General features: G+C 37.2%; 1 protein-coding gene across 1 annotated transcript; it reads left to right on the forward strand.

The window, feature by feature from the left end:
- Nucleotides 1-4,922: 4,922 nt before the first annotated feature.
- Nucleotides 4,923-7,328, forward strand: LOC104465216 (transformer-2 protein homolog alpha). The gene is made up of 4 exons (XM_010078172.1): nucleotides 4,923-5,034; nucleotides 5,552-5,659; nucleotides 6,352-6,419; nucleotides 6,592-7,328. The coding sequence occupies exons 1-4, from the start codon at nucleotides 4,940-4,942 to the stop codon at nucleotides 6,600-6,602; spliced, it is 282 nt and encodes a 93-aa protein (XP_010076474.1). The 5' UTR covers nucleotides 4,923-4,939; the 3' UTR covers nucleotides 6,603-7,328.
- Nucleotides 7,329-11,293: the final 3,965 nt, after the last annotated feature.

Genomic DNA, 11,293 nt, shown 5'->3' on the forward strand with positions numbered 1-11,293 from the left:
GAGTGTAGTGACAGGGCAAGGGGTAACGGTTATAAGGTGAAATAAGATAGGCTTAGATTTTATTTTAGAAAGATATTTTACTGTGAGGGTGGTGAGGCACTGGAACAGGTTGCCCAGAGAAGCTGTGGATGCCCCATCCCTGGAGGTGTTCAAGGCCAGGCTGGATGAGGCTTTGAGCAACCTGGTCTAGTGGGAGGTGTCCCTGCCCATGGCAGGGGGGTTGGAATTCGATGATCTTTAAGGTCCCAAACCATTCTGTGATTCTATAAGTAACAAGTGCTGGCTGTTCTAGGGAGATGGTTCTTGCTACAGTTACCAGGGATTTCATATGCTACTATCCAGCTTTTCAGTAGTAACTCAGAATATGAAGTACAAGTTGTTGTTTAAACTGAGGCTACTGTGAATGTACTATGTTTCTGTACCAAGATCTGAGAAGCATTAGCTGCAGCAGCTGTTGGCAATATGGAATTTTCTGTTTTCTAATGCTAGTTATACTTTTTGTAGTTTTGACCATCTTTCATAACTGTTTTTTGAAGTAAATAAGACATTCATTAGCAATCAAGACAAACTTTATACAGACAAACTGAACTACTAACATAATTCACTTGCCAAAGACTGGAATAATAACAGGGTTTTTCACTTTAATTTGCAAAGCATTTAATCTGTGGTGCAAGCAGACCAGTTTAGAAGCATATTAACCAAAACTCCTCCCATAGCTTGTTGAAGAAATGCTTTTAAGTAATGTTTGTGGTACCAAAAGGGACCCTTGATATACTAAAAAAGAATGCAAGAAGGTCTTAGATGTTTGGAATTACAAGTTACAGACTTCTGGAGACTCTTAAATGCCATGAAATTGCTAATACTTGCAGAAGCATACCCAGTTACTCATTATGGTTCTCTAAAATCCTGTATTTCTTGGCTCTGAAACTCTTTAAAGTATGCTTTGAAGAGAACACTTTTAATTAATGGATGTTTAAGCTCAGAAATTTATATATAAAAAACCCTCAAACTTAGAGAATATAAATTAACTTTTGTTCAAAGGTGAAATGGACACTTCCCCCCACCCCCAGAATGTCCTTTTAACTGTCTTTGTTAAATCCAGACCTGAACTAGTGATACCAGTGTACTGGGCAGGGGAAAAAGCTGATCTGTTATGTCTCTTCATCCTGTGCTGTACCTGTGATACAGCGATGATGATGTTTTTATTGGTGGCATGAAGTACAATATGGGAAGGACTTAAGGTAAAAAAACAAACAAGACACCCAAAAAAAACCCACAGCAAACAAAAAACCAGTATCTTACATGGGTATTTTTAAATCATGAAAATACAGTTTCAAGTGAGTCCCAAGATAAATTGCTCATGTTTGCCTGTGTGTATTCAGTCTTTACTTTGCTAACTTCATAGTGATGTCACATTACTGAAGCAATTCAAAGCAGTTAGACGCAGTTGAAATGAAGGCTTGATGGTCTTTTGTACAATACAAATGGTATCTTGAACTCCCTAGTAGAAGCCTGAAGTGACTGACACCAGCTCTGACAAGTCAAGTTCTCTCCCTCCATTCTCCCCCTTTCCTCCCTATGCTCTTCCCCCAGTGACCACAGTGGAGGTTGCAGAAATTTCCTACGTTGTTCCCTTGTCACCTGTGTAAGTTTGTGCACATAATTAAAAGTTCAGTTTCCAAACTTGTTTTACTATCTAAATGCTAGTACATGTAGAAAATACCACATACTGTAATAAATATCAAATGAAATTGAAATCTGCTAAATTTAATGCTTTCTTTCTAACCATTTTCAGCCACTGGAGACTGTGATCCTGTAGGTTGAGAACTGGTCATTTTGTCAAACCTAACACCTTACAGATAATAGTTGGAAGGAGTTCTGTTATTTTGGATAGACTGCTGTAGTTTTAGAACTCTAATTTAAGATTGAATTATTACCTGTGCCATTCCCAGTCCTCATTCTCTGTTTTCTGACTGCAAACATATAGATTTGTATTCTGGCCTACAGCAACAGTTTTTCATTAGAGTTTGCAAACAAAACTAATAGTGTGTGTTTATAGGAAGCTTGCTTGCTTGCTTACTGACATCTTCTAAAAGCCATGCAAGTCTTTTAACAACATTCAGATATTTGGAAGAAAATCCAGGTTGAAATAAAAATGGACTGTTGACAGTTAGAGGCTTCTAAGAGAGTATTGTGTGTCTTAAACCCCAATGCAATTTGATTTTTGTCTTCAAAATGTTTCATTTGATGGTCTGGAAAACACACTTCTATATTTTAAACAGTATTTGACAATGTCTTCTACATTGTTAGAGTGAATGTGCAATTTTCTCCCTTTTGACATTTAAATACTCTTAACACAGCATTCATGCATACCCAAAAACAGCAAGAAAGCAAACTGAAATTTGTTTTGAATATGACATACTAGTTTAATAAAATTGTAAAATCTAAAATTTGCTTATAAACTGTTTTAACTTTAAAGAAAAACACGAAAATGTCAGTAATTATAATCACTAATATGTTTTTACAGCCTTTGTATGAAATAAATACAGTTGTATCACTTGTCTGAAACGAGCTGTTATTAGCTAATAATGTCAACTTAAGTACTTTGTTTGAAAGACTTGAGATGTGCACATTAAGAAAGATGCAAGGAATTTGAAAACATCTTTGGAGAGAATTTCCAGTTGATAGTGACTGAATGTGAGTCATACTATCAATTATTGGTGGATTCATAGTGGCTTATTGTAAGTTTTGACTTTTCTGCATTTGAGGGATGCAGTCAGAACTGTAAAAGGCTTTGTTATGTCTGTATATCTACTAAAGATTGTTAATATATTATTTTAAAATTTTTAGTTGGCATTTTCTGCTGACAGCTGTTGAAAGCTATGAGAATTAAAGTTTTAGTATTGTGTAGGTCAGTAGATGTTGTGACCAGGATGTCTGAGTTTCATGTAGACTGGTAACCATTAACTAATCTTTATCCACGGAAATGTAACACATTTATTGGTACTTCCAAAACAAACAAGTCTCAAAATTAGCTATTCCTCTGTCTTGTTAGTATGTTGCTTTTCTTTGTACCGCTCCTTATGTCAAAAGAACTCTTCCTCTTAGAGGTGTTTGTTCTTTTAGCTAAATAAGATTTGAGGTGGCTTCTTTTTAGCTAAGCTTATTACTCTGCAAGTTGTTATCAGACATAAAAATGCCATGAAGTGGAAAATTCCTTACCTTTCAAGACACGTTGTGTACTGCTGCATTTCCAGAAAGGTGCTTTTTATCATGAAGCTAATTTTTCAGCCAGAAATTTGCAGCCTTAATTTTCAGTTTTGTATGCACATACATTTCTAGGGTGTGTGCACGTTTTTTTTTTTCATTTAGATGATCTTTGAGGAAAAGGACTTCAAAAAAAAAAAAACACCTCAAGGCTAGGAAACTAAAGCTAACCATCATGTTTTAGTCACAAAACATGCTTCAGTGTATGTTGAAAGACTTAAAATGCTCTTTGGCTCTGCCTTACAGTTAGCTAAATGTAGTTGTTATGTTTTTGTATGGGAACAGAACTCACTAGATGGCGATATAGCATAGATATAAACAGCATTATTAAAACACAAACTAAGTGTAGTGTAGGCTAGTGGTAATTCAGTCACTTCCACTGTGGGACATCACCATTAAATTGTGTGGGTGTCAAGTTTTTGTTTCCTCCTTTATAACTTGTAATTCAATAAGGCTCTTGTTAGAGCACTGAAAAAAGTTACACTTCTGAATAGTTTGTTTCATTATTTAAAAAAAGAAGAGAAAGAAATGCTCTACTTAGAGGCACCTTGATGTTTTGAGGGTGTGTATCGTTCCTCACAGTTAAAGAACACAGGCACTTTACTGTTATTTAACTTAAGATTGTAACAGTGTCTCTACTCCACACAGGAAAAAATAAAATAATGTATATTGGGCTAAGTGTTGTGCGTAGTGTCACAAAGTAAGTGGAGTGCACTAGTATTTCAGAGATCGTAGAGCAGCTGATGAAAGGATAAAAAAAAAATGAAAATGCTTTGCAAATTTTAATAGCTTTCAAGTCCAGCATTAACTGTTTTTTAATTTCTTACAATTGTGGTTTTGTTGTTTTGGGATTTTTTTTTAAGTAACTGTTGCATGAATATAATTCTCAAAAGTATGCTGTGCTCCTTTGAAAAACTATTTTAATTATTTTGAGTTTCTGAAAGGCCACTGTATTGATTCTCAAAGAGAAGCAGGGGCTAGAACACCCAGTGAGTTGCGTGCACGGGCTGCAAACGGGTCTGAAGGCACGGGCTTCAGACCCTTATGTATATCACTTTAGCAAGCTGCTATTGTGAGAGTGGGTGGGGAGGAAGGTTGTAATTAGGTATCCATGTAGGCTGAACCCGCCATTTTACTAAGCTCTGCTGGAGTAGGTCCTTGTAAGGGAGATGGCAGGAGGCTGGGAGAGCATGAAATGGCAGCCGACTAGCAGTAATCCGGCCATGTGCACCCTACAGGAAGCCACTGTTTTGCACAGCTTTTGAATCCGCCCATCCCCTCTGGGTCAGAGACAGCAGTAGGAAAGATGCTGTTTTCAGGAAAAGCTGTTTTGGCTTTCAGTTTACCTTTATGATGGGTAGAAGACAAAGTCTAGGAATAGTGACTGTTAGTGGTTAGCACCATGCTCTCTTAAGGGATTGCGTGTCACGTTACTCCGCCACCCCGGTGCAGTCCTGTAACACTGCTGGCAAATGGGCCAGGGGACGGAGGTGAGCCGTTCACCACGGTGGGGCACTAGTAACCAGTCTAAATAAAACAAGTTCAGGAATTGTTTTTCTGATGAAAAATAATGTGCTTTGTACATAGCCTTCCATAGTTACCAGTAGGCTGCAAGTTTCACGTCCCTGTTCCTTGTCTCTCTCTCCTGCAGGCAATGGAGCATGCAAACGGTATGGAGCTGGATGGCAGGAGGATTCGGGTGGATTATTCAATCACCAAGAGAGCACATACACCCACCCCAGGCATCTACATGGGCAGGCCAACACAGTAAGGAGTTCACTCATTTCCTGTAATGGGACTAAAATGGATTTAAACTGAGTGTTTGGAGTCTGGTTGAAAAAGTAGAGCTACAGATACTTTTTTGAAATTTTAGAGTTATGCCAATTGTATTTTATCACAATATTATTAATGTAAAGAATGTGTTACTGTGGTTCACATACAGTATTAAGTCCTACTGTAGTTTATTGCATCTTTATTTATAAAAAAATACTGAATGAGTTATTTAAAAAAAATACACATCCAGCACAGTCAGTTAATGCACCCTTAGCTTACTGAAATACTAAGATGCCTGTTTGCCTTTGATTTTGATGGCAATTAGGCTCAGATCTCTGGTGGGTTTTCTGGGGTTTTTTGAAGGTGTTTTTCTTTAAATGTTTCATTGTTAGATTGTTTCATGGCATAGTCTTAAGTGTCTGATTTGCAAGAAAACTTAAAAAAATATTTTAAATAATTTAAATCAAGATGAAGAGTATATAACGTAATTTTTTTGCTTTTTCCCTAACAGCAGTGGAGGAGGTGGTGGCGGTGGAGCAGGTCGTCGCCGTGACTCATACTATGATAGGGGTTATGACAGAGGATATGACAGATATGAAGAGTATGACTACAGATACAGGTACTTAATTTTTATTTTACTTCTGTAGGAACAGTGTATTTCTTGGAAAAAAATGGAAAGTTAAATTTAAAAAAATGTTATACCGCTTGTAGTGAGATTCTACATATGTGCTTGCTATGTGTTAGAGTCTCATTAGATTAGGTTTTGTGGGATTAAAGTAGTTCACGTAATTTAGTTTTACAGAAAACAGTTGGACAAGTGTTTCATTTTGCTACCTGAAGGAGGTGGAGCATGTGCCCTATTAATCCAGTGGACAGATAGGGAACTAATTTTTCCACACTGTATATAGAACCAGGGACACACAGTGCTTTTTAAAAAGGGGTTATTTGTAGATGGGATTTTTAATGCTTCACATTTCATAACTGTCTCACTGTTTTGAAAGTTATTTAGTTTCAGAGAATGTTGTTCAGCAAAAATTGTAAGCATCTGTAAAAGCACTTCATGTGTTTGCAAGGTTAGTGAGAGTTTACTAAATTCTGTGTCTGGGAATATCTTTCAGTTTTAAACAGAAAAAATAGAGAAATATAAAAGCATTTGTTAAATAACTGTAAACCACAGCCAAATAAAGCTGAAATCATTATTGCAAGGCCAGGTCTTTCGGTGCTAAGGAAATGGTTCTATTCTGTAGAAGTTATGTGAATAAGGCTTCTTTCATAATGGATGTTCTTTTTTTTTTTTAATTTCCTTTAAAGGAGACGATCACCATCACCTTATTATAGTCGATACCGATCACGATCAAGATCCCGTTCCTATAGTCCAAGTGAGTAAATACAAGTGAATAAACATAATCTGGCTGGCTTAAACCTTGTTGTTACTCATATTAATCGATCAATGGAAATTCTGACTGAAAGCAAAAAAGTTGGGGACATTGAAGCTGAGATAATGTGTGTACAGTTAGTTTATAGTAACTGTATCGTCTTTCTTTTTTCCAGGGCGCTACTGAAGATTGGAAGAGTTACAGTTGAGGACGTGATTTTTAAAGACAAAGTTCAGATCTTAGCTTCCCTACTGCTTTCCCTCCTCTCCCTCCCTTTGTTGTCCTCCATCCACCTCTTTTGCCAATCTTTGGTTCATTTAGAATATACATATTTTCGGTTGAAGTATTCCTGTTTTCCATCCCTCCTAATTGTAGTACTCTTAAATATTGTAATTGTTGTAGTTTTTGTGTAGTAAAACATCTTAAGTAAGATGAAATAGAGAATCCAAAGTGCTGATACATTTTGGAAGTCATTCCTATTTTGTTTTTAAAACAATTGGACTCCTGACTAATCAGAAGAGAGCATTGATATTTTTAAAGCTTGCATGTCATATGTAATATACACACTCAGATACTTTAATATAAACCTGCATTTCCAAGTAACTCGTTAATCTTTCTGTTAAAATGTTTACCTATTACTTTGATAAACAAGTAGTGACTTTGAGCCTTTTCTGTAATGACAAATTTATTTAGATAGTCATGAACCAGAGGATTACTTTTTTTTTGTCAGGTAGTTGCTTTGAGTGTAGACTGTTTGAGCTAGAGCAAAATTTGGTATTTGACTGGGAAGATAGATCCTTGTACACTCAAAATTAAGGCTGAGTTTTATAGATGAAGTTTCTGGATTGCTACACAGTGGGTAACCACTGGGGATTTAACAGTTGAAGTTAAAACTGTAAAAATGCTGGGGTTTTTGTTGTACTTTGTTGAACATTTGCCCTTAATAGGTGCAGGAGAAAAAAATATTTATTGAACATAGCAATTAGTTATATAATTTGCTGTTCGTTTAACCAACAACAACAAAACCCACCAACTTTTTGGTATTGCAATAATGATTAAGCAAGTTTTGTTTCTAGTCCTTTTTGGAGTTTTGAAAGTACGGATGGAAAAACCTACAGCTACATGTAAACCTGTTTTCCCCTCAATAAAAAGTTAACTCCACTGAGATGTGGTTTCTGTTGTTCTGCATTTCATGTCAACTTGGAGTATAGATTAGACAAGACTTAATATTGCTGTATGGATAATAAAGTCGGCATTTATCTGTCTTCTTGGAAGACTTGTCTTCCCTGAGAATCAGCATGTGGTTATATGGGATGGCTAAGAAGAGTGCGTAGTCCAGCTTTCTTGTGTGCCATGTTCGGCATTTGGGGGGGTTATGGTGAGATGGTTTAAGGAGAGAAACACTATTGAGTTCGTTTAGATTTCTAGCAAGTTTTGCCCTCTGAAATAATGCGCGGTGTGGCTGGTTGAATGTCAATGTTGGCACAGCAAAAATAATAGGACTAGAAAGCCCTCACAGCAAAAATTATTTCATCCTGATTGTCAGGGAATGCCACCAGAAGAGTTGGTTGTAATTTTAAGAGGGTAGGCCTATGAAATGTAACTTTGTTAACTACTTATGAATGTCAGTGCCAGGAAGTATTTACAAGTAATTAAATGAAACGCAAGCACAGCCAACTCTTTTAAAGGTTTAATACAATATGCAAGGAGAAACTTGTGACAAAACAAGTTCTAACTTCATGGTCGTTACTCAATACTTTTTGTTCATTATGTTTCATCCATGAATTGAAGACTTTTAGTAAAATGAAAGCAAAGGACCTGAAACACTGAAGTTCAACAAATAATCTTCCAACTCTGATTTTGCTGGTGATCCAGACAAATTAGGAAGTGTTAAGAAAATTGTTATACTAAAGTCTGATCATGGAGAACTGTGGATATTTTTAATTTCTGTTTTGCTCTTTCACAATTAAGGGCAGTAGTGTGAAGAAATAGTGAGGCAGCTGGATGCAAAAGCATGGGAAATAGCTGCAGCCACAGGTCAGGGGAGGTGTTCAGGCTCAGGGAATTATGATAACAGGAAGTGAGGGAGAGGTGGCTACTTCTTGCCATGTTATGGTATTTGTGGCCTGTAATTGTCAAAGGGTTGAAAAGTTTTTATTAGTCAGCTAGAGAGCCGTTGAACCTGTCTGTTGCCTGGAAGCTAAAGCCAGAAAGGAGTGTCTCAATCCTTAGCTTGGAGATTGTTTCTTCCAAGAGTTAGACCTAACAACCCAATGATTCTGTTTGTCATGAGCCCATATAAAGTTATAAGAGGCAACAGCATTGTATTAGGTGGTGCATTTTGTGCTTCATGTTGACTGATGTGAGATGGTTCATTTAAAGAACAGCTGCAAGTGGTAATTATTGTATTTGATATACTTGTTCAGGTATGTAATGTATGAATAATTGTTAGACTTAAATGACCACTTCTAAAACTATCAATCCTGAAATGGGAAGGATAATTTATAGCTATTTCCTCATTCATGTATTTTTTTTTAAATTTTTTTTTAAATTTAAATTTGTTTTTAATTTAAAACCTAACTAACAAAACTTAATTTTACTTTGTGCTAGTACGCAATAAGCCTTAGGTTCACAATTGAATTGCAGGGAATATTTAAATAGTGACCGTAGACAAATCTGACAGTTCATCTAGGTTTTTATGTAGCCTCAATTCTGGTTTTAGGATATAGAAGGCAAGACTACACTTGCTTTTAAGCATACTGTGTTCCCAAATGCTTCAAAGACGTGGCCACAAGAAGTTCACAACAGCTACTACACAGGCTAGCCTGAGACTTTGTGTAATGGAAAATTTGCACCTGATGACAACAGTTCGAGACGTACTGGTTTATGTGGTGGGTCAAAAGAACTTCCAAGTGTGTGTGTATAAAGATGATGTGCGTAAGGTGAATTCTTATTAAGGCTATGAAACTATCCTTCAAATCAGTAATGACATTAAGCCTTCAGTCTTGGAGTGCTTACCAAAGTGTTTGAATGTGTTGTTGCATGATATGAAAGAAGTGTGACGCAGTCAGCTGAAGAATGCTTTTTGCAAAAGCACCTCCTGTCACGTGTCTTGGCAAAGCAAGAACAGTTAGGTGTGCACTTCACCACCGCCCCTTGCAATCGGGCTGCTCTGTTTCGCTGCTGCAGTCCTCTAGAACTAATGTGAGTTCTCTGGACCAGACAAGGAAAACAATCTGAGATAAACATTTTCTACTGCTTCCTACAAACCCAACTTTTTTGGTTGGGCAAATGATGCAAACAAACTTTCCCCATGTGCACAGTTGTTGTCCTTGTCTTTTAAACAGCCGTGTAAAGAAGAGCACGAAATGCAGCTCAAGCTGCGCGATCTGCAGTATCTGTAAACGTCTTTTATTGCATTGCTTGCATTTTGCTTCTGCTTAAAGTATTTCAGGTAGGACTACATCTGTCTATGTACAGGTAAGGACTCTTAGGTTCACCGGAGACCTGTTTTTCTGTATCTCGCGCAGGGCTGTGAATACAACGCTTGGTCAAGTTTAGGTGAAAAGCAGAGCTTCTCTTACATAGATCAGCATTATGTCCAGACAGCGCAAAAAAAATACCGTGATGGTACTTCCTCAGTTTGGGTTAAACTTGTGATTAAGCTGGAACAAATAAGCCTTAATGCTTTTGCTTCTACTGCTTAGATACACAAGATGAATCATTCGTTTAAAAACAAAAAATGTGTTAGATACACTAGTAGCCTAGAAAAGGCTATGAGCCGCTGAAGGGTCTGCTGAGTTTGATGAGGAAGTGAGAGAGACCACCTTACACAGAATGATTTCTTAACCCTTGTGTAGCAACTGGGGGTTATATCTTTGGTAGCTAATAGCAGATATCTTCGCATTCAAATTAACAGCAAATTTATTTGGCAAAATATTAAAGATTGTTGTTAACTAAGATCTGCAGACTTTTCTTTAAACCAATTCTTGAAGGACGAGTGGCTACAGTGGAAATAAGTTGCCTGCTGTGGAAAGTGCTGGTGGTGCTTCCTGGGTAAGATTACTTTTTAAGCTTAAAAAGTAGTTACTTCTCTGTTCTCCACTTTTTTAATTTTTTTTTTTTTTTTTGGTGTGTGTGGAGCTTTCCAACTGTGAAGATGTCTGATACATTAGGGATCAAGAATGGAGAATTGTGGTCACTAAGAACCAACAGTGACAGAACTGTTCCACCAGCCTGTGTTAGGGCCAGGATGCATATTCTCTGCACAGCATGTCAAATTCAGTAATTTATGATCTGTCAAAACTTCCAGGCTGAATTTTCTCATGCCAGCCCAATCCCATAGCATATGGAATGTAGCATCAGCAGTAAGAAGCACAGGCACAAGATGACCCTCCACGATGCTTTGGTATATTTCCCTTTCAAGATTTACCCTAAATGAAAGTACTGACAGAACTCCTCAGGTTGCATACAGATGTTTCAGAGGAGCTTGCACATGTGTTTATATTTGCTTTAAATGAAGAAAAAACAAAACCCCACATGTAAATTCATTGGGGTAGAACAATGGATCTGTACCGTGTAGAAACTGCTCTTGCAAATCTCTAGATGGAGAAACCTCAGGCTGTTTGGCCTCCTTTTTTGCTGCTCTATTTCTGCTCCTGTTGTCAGCATGGTGATAACTAGACATTCTTTTACTGGTTTGGTTTGTGGATCCAAGGTTATGAGAAAGAGATGCTTATTTGCAGTACTTCTTCAATAACTACAAGCTGGCTGTCTCCGTCTCGTGGTAGAAACCTTGTAAACTCATGGAGAGAAAAGAGAACCTGAAGGATGGCTAAAAGGTTTGTACCCTATAAGATATTGGGCTTTAATAATTT

Source organism: Pterocles gutturalis, unplaced genomic scaffold (genome assembly GCF_000699245.1).
Source record: "Pterocles gutturalis isolate BGI_N339 unplaced genomic scaffold, ASM69924v1 scaffold31718, whole genome shotgun sequence".
Taxonomy (NCBI): domain Eukaryota; kingdom Metazoa; phylum Chordata; class Aves; order Pterocliformes; family Pteroclidae; genus Pterocles; species Pterocles gutturalis.